A 12,578-nucleotide genomic window follows, 5' to 3' on the forward strand; every position below is an offset into this window, starting at 1 on the left:
TCTATTCTGACAATAAGATAATTGGTTTCATGACTTTTAAAATGTATGAAGGGCTCATTTAACTATTAGCAAACTGTCAGGCAATCCTCAAAACTGGTAAGAAAAATGCCAACAACAATAACAAAAAGATAAGCATAAAGAGGAATAAAAGAGCTAATACACACAAAAAAAGTGCAAAGTCTACCTACTGGTTAAAATATGTAAAAAAGCAATAACAATAGGAAAAATTATAATAATAATAGCAGTTAGAATTTATTATGCTCGTAAATATACAGTAAAGACTTACCTAATTAATTAATGAACCAATTAGATAAGAAACTACTCAAGAAAACGGGAAAAGTTTCAAAGAGTACATGATAGGTGAGATAGATGGTCCCTCATGGATGAAAATTCACTAGGCAAAGCCTGAGGGTAAGGGAAACACTCAAAGGCGGAGGAGAGGATAAGGCAGTAACATTTACAAAAATACCAATATATGAATCTAGTTTCTATTTTAGGAGCCATCTCTATTCTAAAGTGCATAATAAAAGTGACAAGTTATAAAACTGTACAGACAAGAAGGAGGTAAGGCACAAACAATGTTCTACTTCAAGCTAAAAAGATTAAACTTAAGTGCTTTTTAAAAGGTATGTAACGTAATCAGATTTGTTTTTTCCTGTATCTTTAATTTTCAAGGAAACATCTGATCAAAACCAGATAGCAATTGATAATTAAAAATCAGCAGTACTTTACCCCTAATGAGATATCTTTCAAAGACAAGCACAATTCTACAAAAAGACGTTACTTAGGTGGTCTTCCAAAAGTCATTCCTTTTAAATTACAACCTAAAAGAAACTGCCAACCTAGAATTCTTTACCCAGTAATTACATCATTCAAAAATGAAGTGAAATAACATTTTCACTTATCGCCATCATACCCACATAAAAGCACTAAAGGACGTGTTCTTCAAGCAACTGAGAAATGCAGAAAAGAATAAGGAACAATAAAAAGCATAAACACTGACAATATAAACAATAAGAATGTCTTGTGCTGTTTAAAATGTACTGAATAGATACATTAAATTAATAAATTAAAAGAAATAACAAAGCATATAACAAAAAACAAAAGAGAATATAAACTCTAAAAAAAAAAAGTTCCCATACCCTTAGGGAAAAAGTGATTGCTCTGTGACCATGAAAACAAATAATTACTAGAGTGAATTTTAATGGATCAAGGACAACTGTTTCACTGGTCACATTTTTGAAAGCCAGCCAATTAATTGGTAACAGCCACACCTCTGAAATTTAGATAATTAGGATTATCACTCCAGTGAGCATTCCTATAAAATGATCAAATATTTACAATGTCTAGGCATTTAAAAAAAAAAAAAGGAATGATACAAATTTTATATTACTAATCCTCCCAATAGTGGAACTCTTTTCTGATACTACATAAATGAAAGAAAAGCAGGATGCAAATATTCTAGAGATTTAACAGGAGCTGTTATCGAAGGCAATATTCGGAAATAATAAACCTACAGCTCCTGATCCTATCCTGAGCTGCTCTGAGTTCTTTTTCATATCTGGGAATCAGATTCTTCCATGCTACCCCACACCCAAGGATAACTGTTCTGTGAGAATAACAAACTATTCCAAATGTGTGGTTCCCCAGTATATTCAGTGGATTCTGTCTTCCAAAAAAAAAAAAGAATGTGAATGGGGTAAAATATTCCCTTTGATAAGGGGTAAAAGAGATTCCTGAGAATAATGACTCATTCATATCTTTATTTTATAACTACAGCATACCTTCACAGTTTGTAATTATTGGCAATAGGATAATAAATTTCCAATATTTCCAATATCTCCTATCTATTCACAATGGTAATATTAAAATTTTAAATCAAAAAACCAGATTTTCCATTTCATACACTTTTACTTCATATTTCTAATACTGGGTAATTTAAAATGAAATTATTTCCTATCTATTCACAACGGTAATATTAAAATTTAAAATCAAAAAACCAGATTTTCCATTTCATACACTTTTACTTCATATTTTTAATACTTGGTAATTTAAAATGCCAAATGCACTGAGTTTAGCTCTGAAATGATTTTAAAACACTTCTCCAACTGGAGTATAATTATTTTTAATTAAAGCATTGTTCTGCCACTCAAGAATCTTCTGATTTACATAAATACTAGTTAAGCGCCACAGAAATTCTGAAATACATAATTAGAATGTCACAAATCACTTAATTCATTCTGTCAAAACAGGGATTATTTTAATTTCTATCTCACTTCTTTTAAAAAGAAATCCTATTTACTTTATTTTCTCTAACAGAAAAAAAAATTAGGATAAACTTACAACATATTTCACCAAACTTTAAAATGATTCTGGTTAACCACAAATTGACTCAAGTAGTTAAATATTTTTCTGAATGTATTTCACTGAAATACGTCTGACATCATACAGTAATGTCATATAGTAATTAGGTTACTGTTCTACAGAATTACTAATTATTTCACTGATTCATTCTTACTCTAAATTCACAGATAAAAAGGTCACTTTTGACCTTATGAATTATCCAAGTAAATTAGATGCATTTCTAGCATAAGTTAAACAATTTTGTTAATAACTCTTTTACTTAGAATTAAAGCATAACCATAAAAAGGTACTATTAAATAACACATCTCACTAATTTGAATTCACACACACACACACACACACACACAATTATGAGCTAGCTTTATCATTTCCCAATTTCCTGACAATATTTGGGAAAATAAAGACAAAACTTGTTTTCAATTATTTTTTAAAATTCAGAAACCTAAAACTCCAGGTGTTTACCATAGATTATAACACAAAAAAACTTAAAGAAGAATATTATGAACTTTAAATAAAATTCTAGCCATAACTTACATACTGATTCTAAATGAAGAAGTGGAGTACTATGGTAGATTCTCGGTGATTTACCAAAAATTTCCTAACAAATAAATCAAACAATTATATGACTCTCAAATTTGCCATACAAAGACATATGGCTGGTTCTCACACCTCGTACTAGATCCTTTTACACTGTAAAACCTCTTCGTTTTTCACACTGATATTTCCTTTGTAACAAAATACTACCTAGTCAGATTCTAAAGTATGAATCTTTAGAAATAAGATTAGCAAAACAATTTAAAAATACTTACCGTCTTGTTTCGTAATCTAATTATGTCCGAGACAGAGCCAGCTCCACAGTACTCCATGACAATCCAGAGGTCTGTGTTCTTAAAATAACTGCCATAGTACTTTACAACATATGGGCTAAAGAAAAATACACAGACAATTAAACTTAGTTAATTCCCAAAGAAAATTATTTCTTAATCCCAATACAAAGTATTTCCAACATTTCATACTGTCCCAGTAAGTTAACTTAATGAGTAAATATCTTTGTACATCAAATTGTCTATATGTAGAATTCAGCAACTGTGTGTAATTAGGCTTTAATTCATGGATGAAATTTAACAGGATTACAAAGCAGAGGAGGCCCAAATGCTTTGAGTGATTCCCAAGAAAATAAGGCTTTGTTTTGGCAAAGGATTTAGTATATAACATAAGGAACAAATGAAGATATTTTAATAAAGCATTTTAAATATAAATCTTTAAGGAGTTTGCATTCAGTCAAATACTACTACTCAACTTTAAAAATTATAATTCAACGAAGTCAAAAAAATTATTTTTAATTCTCTTTGATTTGGGCCTTTAAAATTCCAGAGTTTTTTGTTTTTTGTTTTTAAGACTTTATTTATTTATTTGACAGAGAGCGCAAGAGACACAAGCAGACAGAGCAGCAGAGCTCCGGAGAGGGAGAAGCAGGCTCCCCACTGAGGGAGCCCAATGCGGGGCTTGATCCAAGGACCCTGGGATCATGACCGGAGCTGAAGACAGTTGCTTAACCAACTGAGCCACTCAGGCACCCTGATTACAACTATTTTTGCTTTAAATTCAGATAAGTAAAACTAACAATTCAAAATATTTCTGAACTGAAGTTTTATGTCTTTCAGAGCAAAATAAACTATGTTTATAGCCTGTTTTTAGGAAGACTTAGAAAGAGACAAATAGTCACATGTTTATTTAATATTTAATACTTAATATTTATTAAGGGCAAGCTATATATACTGATATGTAAAACATCTTGCCCAACTCAAAAAGGCAAAGTATCCATATTCATAGAATACATAAAAAATAAAAACAAGGTAACATAAACTACGTAGTAGACAGTTTAAATGCTATAAGAACTAAAATAAGGAAATGGTAGAGCCAGCAGAAAGAATTTGTAGAAAGGGAGGGATTTGCTATGAAAGAAAGGTTAAAATTTCAAAATATGGGTGAAGAAGAGATAAGAACATTCTAGAAAAAAGAAAGGCCATGAGCAAGGGCACAAAACAGAAAGGACAAAACAAGAATGGCATAATTAGAGGACAACTTGTTCAAAAGATACTTGTATCCAGTAGCAGTTATCATGAAAAGTGGCAATAAATAAGACACAAGAACCAAATTAGCAAAAAATAATTATAAATGGAAAGTATTATAAAAGACTACATAAAGAGACCACCAAAATATGAGGTCAAAGAGGACGGTCAGGGAAGACTTCTCAGTAGGGCCTTTAATTTTAGCCAACTCATCAATCAAGGGTAGAGCAGACTGAAGCTTAAGGACTCACACTAAAAAGGAAGCTACAAGACTGAAATTCCCTCCTCTTTTATCCTTCTGCTCCTTGTTACCTAGTACAGACTTGCTTCCTAACTGGTCTCCTTGTCACAGTTTTCTCCCCCATTCTAATCTGTGTTTTTGACAAGGTTACCTTCCTTTAAAACAAAAGTAAAATAAACTGATCATATTGCTCTCCCATTTAAAAACAACAACAAAACTTTCAATGGCTCTCCATTACTGAAAGGAAAAGATCTTAAATGCTTCATATCACATATAGGGCTTTCCAAATCTACTTTCTACCCACATCGCTCAGACTCCCCATCTGACACCTTTATTCTGCAGACACACTCAACTTCGGGAGGTGCTGAGATTGGAAAGTAAAAACCAGGAGTTCCTAAGTATTCAATGGACCAAGAAGAAAAGTGCTTGTTTACAAGCAAATGAAACCAACCTACACACCCAGAACTTCAACTTGTGGGAAACATAAGAAAGACTTCTTTAAATACATTTCTTTAGGGTATGAGTCCCTTTGTAGAAACCTTACAGAGAGTCTGCTTTCAAGAAACACCTGTGACCCAGGTCCCGCACTTTAGGGGTTCTAATCCAGCAGGTCTTTTAAAAGCTCTATGGTGACTCTGATATAGACCCAGAGTTAAAACTCACTCCAGGAGAACAGTCTTCAAAGAGCTTCTTTCAATATTAATGTTCTCATTCAAAATTTTGAAAGTATTAAGTAACAATAAATTCAATTATATTCCCTGAAAAGCACACAGAAAACATATATTTTTATCTTGCAATACAGTGGAGTAATCAGCAGTTCTAAGGGTAGGACTGACAGCCCTTATGAAAATTAGGAATTCTAACTTGGGTGGCTATCTGAAAAAGCAACTCTATTTCACATTAGGGGTGAGTCAAGAAAATGGCTTTGGGGACAGGTAAAATTCTCTTCAAAAAATACCTTGTGGTCCATTCTAACACATAATCAAGTCCATGGATCAAGGTCCAATAGTTCTATATCATAAAACATGGTCTCAATAATGGTAACCTAGAAAAGTATTCAAGCAGATAGGGCTAAACAGCCACATGAAGGATGCATACCTAAATACAGTTTCTATCATTCAACATTCAACATTCAACATTCATTCATTGACCCTCTGCCTAAGCTAGATATTCAATATGCAGTGGTGAGCCACACAAACACAATTCTGACTCAAAGAGCACACACCAGCATGAAATACACTGGTCTGAGAGAAGTAAACCCACAGAAAAATACAAGCACTAACTGTAGTTTTAAAAGGGGAGGGGCTGCCATGAGATAAACTGGCTGAGACTTTATTTTGCATTCATGAGGTTAGGTGACAGTCTGGTTTGCTCTCCATTTTAGCCTCAGTACCTCCCTTCTTATATGTACCCAAAAAAGCGGTGAATAAGTGAGCAAAGAAATAATCACAGAAAAACTGACAGAAGGGACCTAATGCAGACCTCCCTAAAAGAATAATATTTAAGGCAAGACTCAATGGTTGGTTGGAAGTTAACCAGATAAAGAGCACGCAGGCACCAAGAACTTCGGTGCAAAGGCCCTGAGGAGAGAAAGAGCAAATCATCCTTAAGAAGTCAAAAGAGGAGTCTGCCTAGAATTAAGTGACTGGGACTACTGTTGAATACAATGTAGTTGCAGATGGAGGCAGGAGCCTGATAATGAAGGGCCTCAGAACCAAGGTAAGGAAATTGGGGTTTATTAGATATGTAAAAGAAGATCTGAGAAGAAATTTAAGCAGAGCAGTATGATGACCTAATTTACACTTTTAAGATTTCTCTGGCTGCTGCATCAAAGCTAGATTGTAGGAAAGCAAATATGGACACAGGTAGAACAATTAGAAAATCATGTTAATATAGGCATGCAAGAGACTGCATTGGCATTATCTTTTTATTTTCTGTATTTGTGTGCTTTGACATCTGTGACCTGCTAACAAGGCCTCCACTGTCCCTCATCAGGATCAGCACCTGCGAGTGCTCCCTTCACATGCAATCAAACCAATCAGAAGTCCAAAACCCCCCACCACCTCCAGAGCCACTATTTCCCTAACCTCATCAACCCAGAGCCAAATACCAGACAAGGAGGGACTGCCCTACACCCCTGACCTCACTGAAATCACTAGAACTAACCAATCCAAAACCTGTTTACCCTATCTCATCCATTCCTTCCCAGAGAACTACAACAAAGGCTTTTGTCCATGTTTTCTGCTCTCTTCCTCTGCCTCCTAACTGGCCCTGGTGCTTCCCTGTATAAGCCTTCCCTCTCCTTCTCACCAGATCTTGTATGATAGGCTCGCATCTCTTGGGATCCAGAAGTATAACAATTTATCTCACCATACTTAAATAATAATAAAACCTACATTTGTAAAACGCCATGAGGTGAGTTGGAGTGGGAGTGAAAAAACAAAAAAACAGAAGAAAGAACAAATTCCAGAGATACTTGCAAGGCAACCTTCAGCAGAACCTGATAACGACAGAGACTGGCAAACTAGTAAGCAAGTCTTCACGGCTTTCTTCACTGTGTCTCCCTTCAACTGCACACTGAGCAGAAGCTTAAGACTGGCCAATGAAGATTAAAATTTAAAGCTGTAATTAAAAAAAAATACATACACAGATACAAATATGTTCAGCAAGAGTACAAGACTTGGGATTTCTGACTCAGGCTGTTTCCACTGACACACATCGTTCATCCAAATTCATTCATCATTCATTCATGTATCATTTTAAAATAATCAGCATTCACTGAACAACATATTATGGCCTAAGCTAGGGAGAAAAATGGGTAGACTTTAGTGACAAGAAATGTCAGTCAAGGCAATGGGGAATCCCTGAAGAAATTCATGCAAGAAAATAATACAATCAAATAGCATTTAAAGAGGATTATCACATGCGAGACTGTCAGGGGCCAAAGGTAACACTCTTCATTTCAGCTGGCCAGTTAACTAACTGTATGGTTATTTAGATATCCTAATATCTATTTTTAAACCACACACTGATTCTTGAATGCTAGCATGGAGGCAGAGTTTCCTTCAAGACACAAGCTCTATGTCATTTATATAATTTTAAGCAACACACAAAATACTAATTCAGCCGTAATTCCTAAGAATCTTGACTAAGCCACTGTATGGACTTACAGGACATATGAGAACCCAGCAATTCTGTATATTTTTAGCACAGCTAAATCGTTCAATATGACTTAGAAAATTCCATTGGGGGGAGGCACAAGGAAGACATAAGTCAAATTACTGCACACACCAGGAAGCAAAGGTGAAATGTGATGCCTTGATAACTGGGGTGGCAAGCATGAGCCATGTTCCGCTCCTTTCTCCCGGGCCATCTCCCACCACCTCCTTCTCCTGTCCCATGTATTCGTTTCCCTTCCCCTGTTTAACACCTTCAACCCAGTGAAACTGCGTATCATCTTTCCCCACTTTCACGGGGGGAGGGTTCTCCCTGTCATTCCATGCCTAATGACCATATCATCTCCATTCCTGTCTCCTTTCCACACCTCCTCTACACCCTTTATCCTGCCAGTCTTCTGCCAGTATCGCAATTCAAAATAGAAACAATATAAAATGAGAAGTGAGAAAAACCAGAGCGAAAAGTGGAAGCAGTACTACAAATTCTTACGGCCTATTTGCACCTTAAATAAACACTACTTGTGGTACAAATTATTTGTAGTGAATCGTTATGTTTAAGCTTCTTACAGAAATTTAAATGTTAATTTTTACTGCCTAAAAGGTAACTAACATTTTTATACTAAGTTGAATTTCATTGTAACTGAACATAACCATGTATTGCTAAAGGTATTTTTAATAGTTTTTATTTTTCAGAGGTTTAGGTTCACAGTAAAATTGAGTGAAAGATACAGAGACTTCCCACACACTCCCTGTCCCCAGGCAAGAATAGCTTCGCCCATCACCAATATGCCCCTCCTGAGCACACAAATGAGAATCTACTCTACGCCGACATCATACACAGTAGTTTCCCTACACTAAAAATCCTCCGTGCCCCACCTATTCATCCTTCCCACTTTCCTAACCCCTACCAACAACTGATCCTCCATAGTTTTGTCTTTTCCAGAATATCATAGAGTGGTAGCTTTTCTGACTGGCTTCCTTCACTTAAAAATATGCATTTAAGTTTCCTCACTGTCTTCTCATGGTTTGATAGCTCATCTCCTTTTAGTGCTGAATAATATTCCACTGTTGGGATGTACCACAGTCTGCCCTCACCTACTGAAGGACATCTCGGTTCCTTCCAAGTTTTTGGTAATTATGAATAAAGCTGCTATAAACATCCATGTGCAGGTTTTTATGTGAACATAAGTTTCAGCTCCTTTGGGTAAACACCAAGAAATAAGACTGCCGGATCATATGGTTAAAAGTATGTTTAGTTTTATATGAAACCAACCAGACTGACTTCGAAACGGGCTGTAGTCTTCAGCACTGCCACCAACAATGACTGGAATTCCTTCTGTTCCACATCCTCACCAGGATTTGGCGTTGTCAGTGTTTGAGATTTGGGCCATTTGAACAGGTGTGTAGTGTGGTATCTAACTGCTGTGCTAATTTGCATTTCTCTGATGACACGGGACGCGAAACATCTTTTCCTGTGCTTATTTGCCATCAGCAAATCTGCGCTGGTAAGGTCTCTGTGAAGGTCTTTGGCCCATTTTTTCATTGGGTTGCTTGTATCCTTGTTAAGTTTTAAGGATTCTTTGTATATTTTGGAAAAAAGTCCTTAACAGAAACGTTTTGCAAACATTTTCTAAAGTCTTCCCATTATGAGCATGTGATAATTACAATACTAAGAAATGGCTATTTTTCATTACATAAGTTTCCTTAACATCCTTCTACAACTTTAATAGTATTCTAATCTTGAGGGGGTAACACAATGCTTTCACAAAGGCAATATGAACACTCTCTTTTGCAAACTGAACTCTCCCCAACAGAAACCTCAATCATTGGGGCACCTGGGAGGCTCAGTAGGTTACACCTCTGCCTTCGGCTCAGGTCATGATCTCAGGGTCCTGGGATCGAGCCCCACATTGGGCTCTCTGCTCAGCAGGGAGCCTGCTTCCCCCCACCCCACCTGCCTCTTTGCCAACTTGTGATCTCTCTCTCTCTCTATCAAATAAATAAATAAAATCTTAAAAAAAAAAAGAAAGAAAGAAAGAAACCTCAATCACAGCAAGTCACTTCTCAGCCCATCCAAAAATGAATATACATATACATGAACTGACACAAATTGCCAAAATTCATCACAAATCCTTCGATGTGATTTTCAAACTTTTGCGCATCTCACTAACCATGTTTAAATGGAATTTTACCCAGAAACATCAGCAAATAGAACAGGTAAGAGAGGAACAATATTGGCAGAAGCCTCTGAGCAGACCCACTAAAAATGTGCTATTCCCAACACATGCATCTCCTCTCCTCTTTGCCCCCCAAATCTAAGCCATCCGAAGTCACTCAGTTTGAGTATGACTTCCCGTGGTAGCTTTCCCTGAGTCTCCAATGCTGAGATGTTAGTTATGTCCTCCAGCCCACAGAGTCCCCATATTTACCTCATCACAGCCGTTTCCACACTGCATTAAAACAGCACAGTCAGTCACCTGCCTCTTCTACCTGACTGAAAGTCCCTCTAAGGCTAAGACTCACTCCCTGTTGCATCCCCTGTGAACAACACATAAAGGCTGCCCTCGGCGTATGTACCCAATATATATTAGTTGAATGAATACGTAAGTGGGTAAGCGTGTGCCTTGATGCATGGTGACAACACATTTCTCCTGGTTAACATATGAGAAGTTCCTTGAGGAGTGTAGGGACCAGGAATATAGAAGCTGTGTCAACTGTGGCTCCCTTAGATCCGTGTTATCTAGGACATAGTATTCCCAAGTATTACTGACCAGCTCCTCCCTCTACCCCCAGCAGTGCCTTGAGAGTGCTTCAGTTTGAACTGCTGGAATCTTTTTTGTAGACTTTGCTTTCTTCAGCACTGGCCCTAGACTAGACAGCAAATGTGGGATCTTTCAGCATCCCAGGCCCTACCTGGCTGTGTGATCCTGAACAACCACATAAAATCTCTAAGTCTCATTTTCTGTACCTGTAAAATAGTTCTAAAATACGCTTTAGTACCAGGAGCCTGTTCCTCAAATAAAATTTTAGAATGAGTCCCAATATAGAAAAAAGATGAAAGCAATGACTAAAGTTTCTTGTTCTGCTCAATTCTTCACTGTTTGAGGAAAATATCCCCACCTCCTTAGAGCAGAGTACATTTGCAAAACTCTAAACTAATAGAGATCCAGTCTAGCATTAACATTCTATGATTTATATATCCAACAAATATTTATTAAATGTCTACTCTGTGCCAAGCACTGGACTAGACACAAAAGATTCTGTAATAAACAATGCAGATGGACTTTGTCAAATATTTATGCCAAAATGCAGTATTAAACACATGTTTAATATTTACTAAAATGAACAAAAAAAAAATTTAAACACCCTCTGGTCTCTTTTTGGAGTGTAGAAAGCAAGACAATTTGCCAAGTGCCCAACTAGCTAAATAGACTTTTTTTCAATTTCAGAAATGCAAATCTCATTTTCTCTAACCAAATTCCACTGCTGTAAGTGGGAATTTTTCAACTTGTATTGTTTTCCTGCAAGTCATTTTTATGCCAGTTTCCCAATAACACATCTACATTAACACTAGTAATTCATAGCTAAAATGTAATGCTTGCTTCTGTCATTTCCTAGTTTATTTTTCACTTGCCCTATCTTTTAGCATTTTTAGAATCTTTTAACTTACTAATTTTTCTGATCCTTCACTATTTCATATGAATAGTGAATCTGAAAATAAAATCCAAAAGGCATAAACCATTTTTTACCAGTAATTGTTTCATCCATCTACTCATTTCATTCAATAAATACTTGAGACATCCCTACTACCTACAAAGCATTCTGCTATAAAGTGGTACAAAATTTCTTAAAACACATTCACGTTTTCTTCCCCTTTTATTCTTTCCTTTTCCTTCCCTTTCCTTTCCTTTGTAACAAAAACAAGGAACAGTTTTCTCTATAGTTTCCTCAACCTATAATGCTCTTCCATATTCCATATACATACCATATCCATTCACACTCAATCAATAAAAAAGTACAGTGCTAGGCATTACATATGTGGTAAGAAATAGGATTCCTTTTCTCAGGGAATGAAAGGAGGGATAAAGATAGTGAAGACATTGCAGAAGGAGAATCTAAAACACAGTGTCATCAGAAGTACCAGAAAAAGAAACAAAGACAACTCTCAGTTTTGTTATGGAAAGACTACGTAGATGATGATACCCTGAACAGAGCAGGAATTTGAGAGGCTTACCTGCAACAATTAAAAATTTGATCTAAGAATGTTAAATGTAAAGTCCCTTCTGGATATGGTCCAGTTGAGTCACCCAGACAAGAATCAGTAATACCTGTATTTGAATAACCACTACATGGCAAGGTCCAAAGGCACTTCATAAAATATAATCCCAAATTCACAGAATTTAAGTCAGCTGATACAGAATGCAAGTAAACATGTGATTAAAAGAGAAACACAGGTAAAAGAGAAGACTGGAAGCATAAGCATAAATACGAAGCATATATGCTATCCTTGGGATATTGGATCTTTCCAGGCAACAGGACACTTAAGGTTTTAAACTGAGAATGACCTCTTTAGGTTTGCATTTTAGAGTGATCACTCTAGCTTCAGGGCAGAAAATGAGTTGGAGGAGTCAAAAATGAAAGGAAAGTGAATGAATAGGAAGCTGAGAAAGAAATGTGAGCAAGAGCTGATAGGTCTCAAGACAAACCAAGGTCAGAGGAAGACAT

General features: G+C 36.1%; 1 protein-coding gene across 1 annotated transcript in view; it reads right to left on the reverse strand.

Moving 5' to 3' along the window:
* STK3 (serine/threonine kinase 3) overlaps nt 1-12,578 on the reverse strand; it is a 277,957-nt gene that overhangs the window by 212,802 nt on the left and 52,577 nt on the right. The window contains exon 4 of the mRNA XM_032315535.1: nt 3,174-3,288. Coding sequence (XP_032171426.1) covers nt 3,174-3,288 — 115 coding nt within the window. The remainder of the gene's footprint in view (nt 1-3,173; nt 3,289-12,578) is intronic.

The sequence above is a fragment of the Mustela erminea genome, chromosome 16 (genome assembly GCF_009829155.1).
Source record: "Mustela erminea isolate mMusErm1 chromosome 16, mMusErm1.Pri, whole genome shotgun sequence".
Taxonomy (NCBI): domain Eukaryota; kingdom Metazoa; phylum Chordata; class Mammalia; order Carnivora; family Mustelidae; genus Mustela; species Mustela erminea.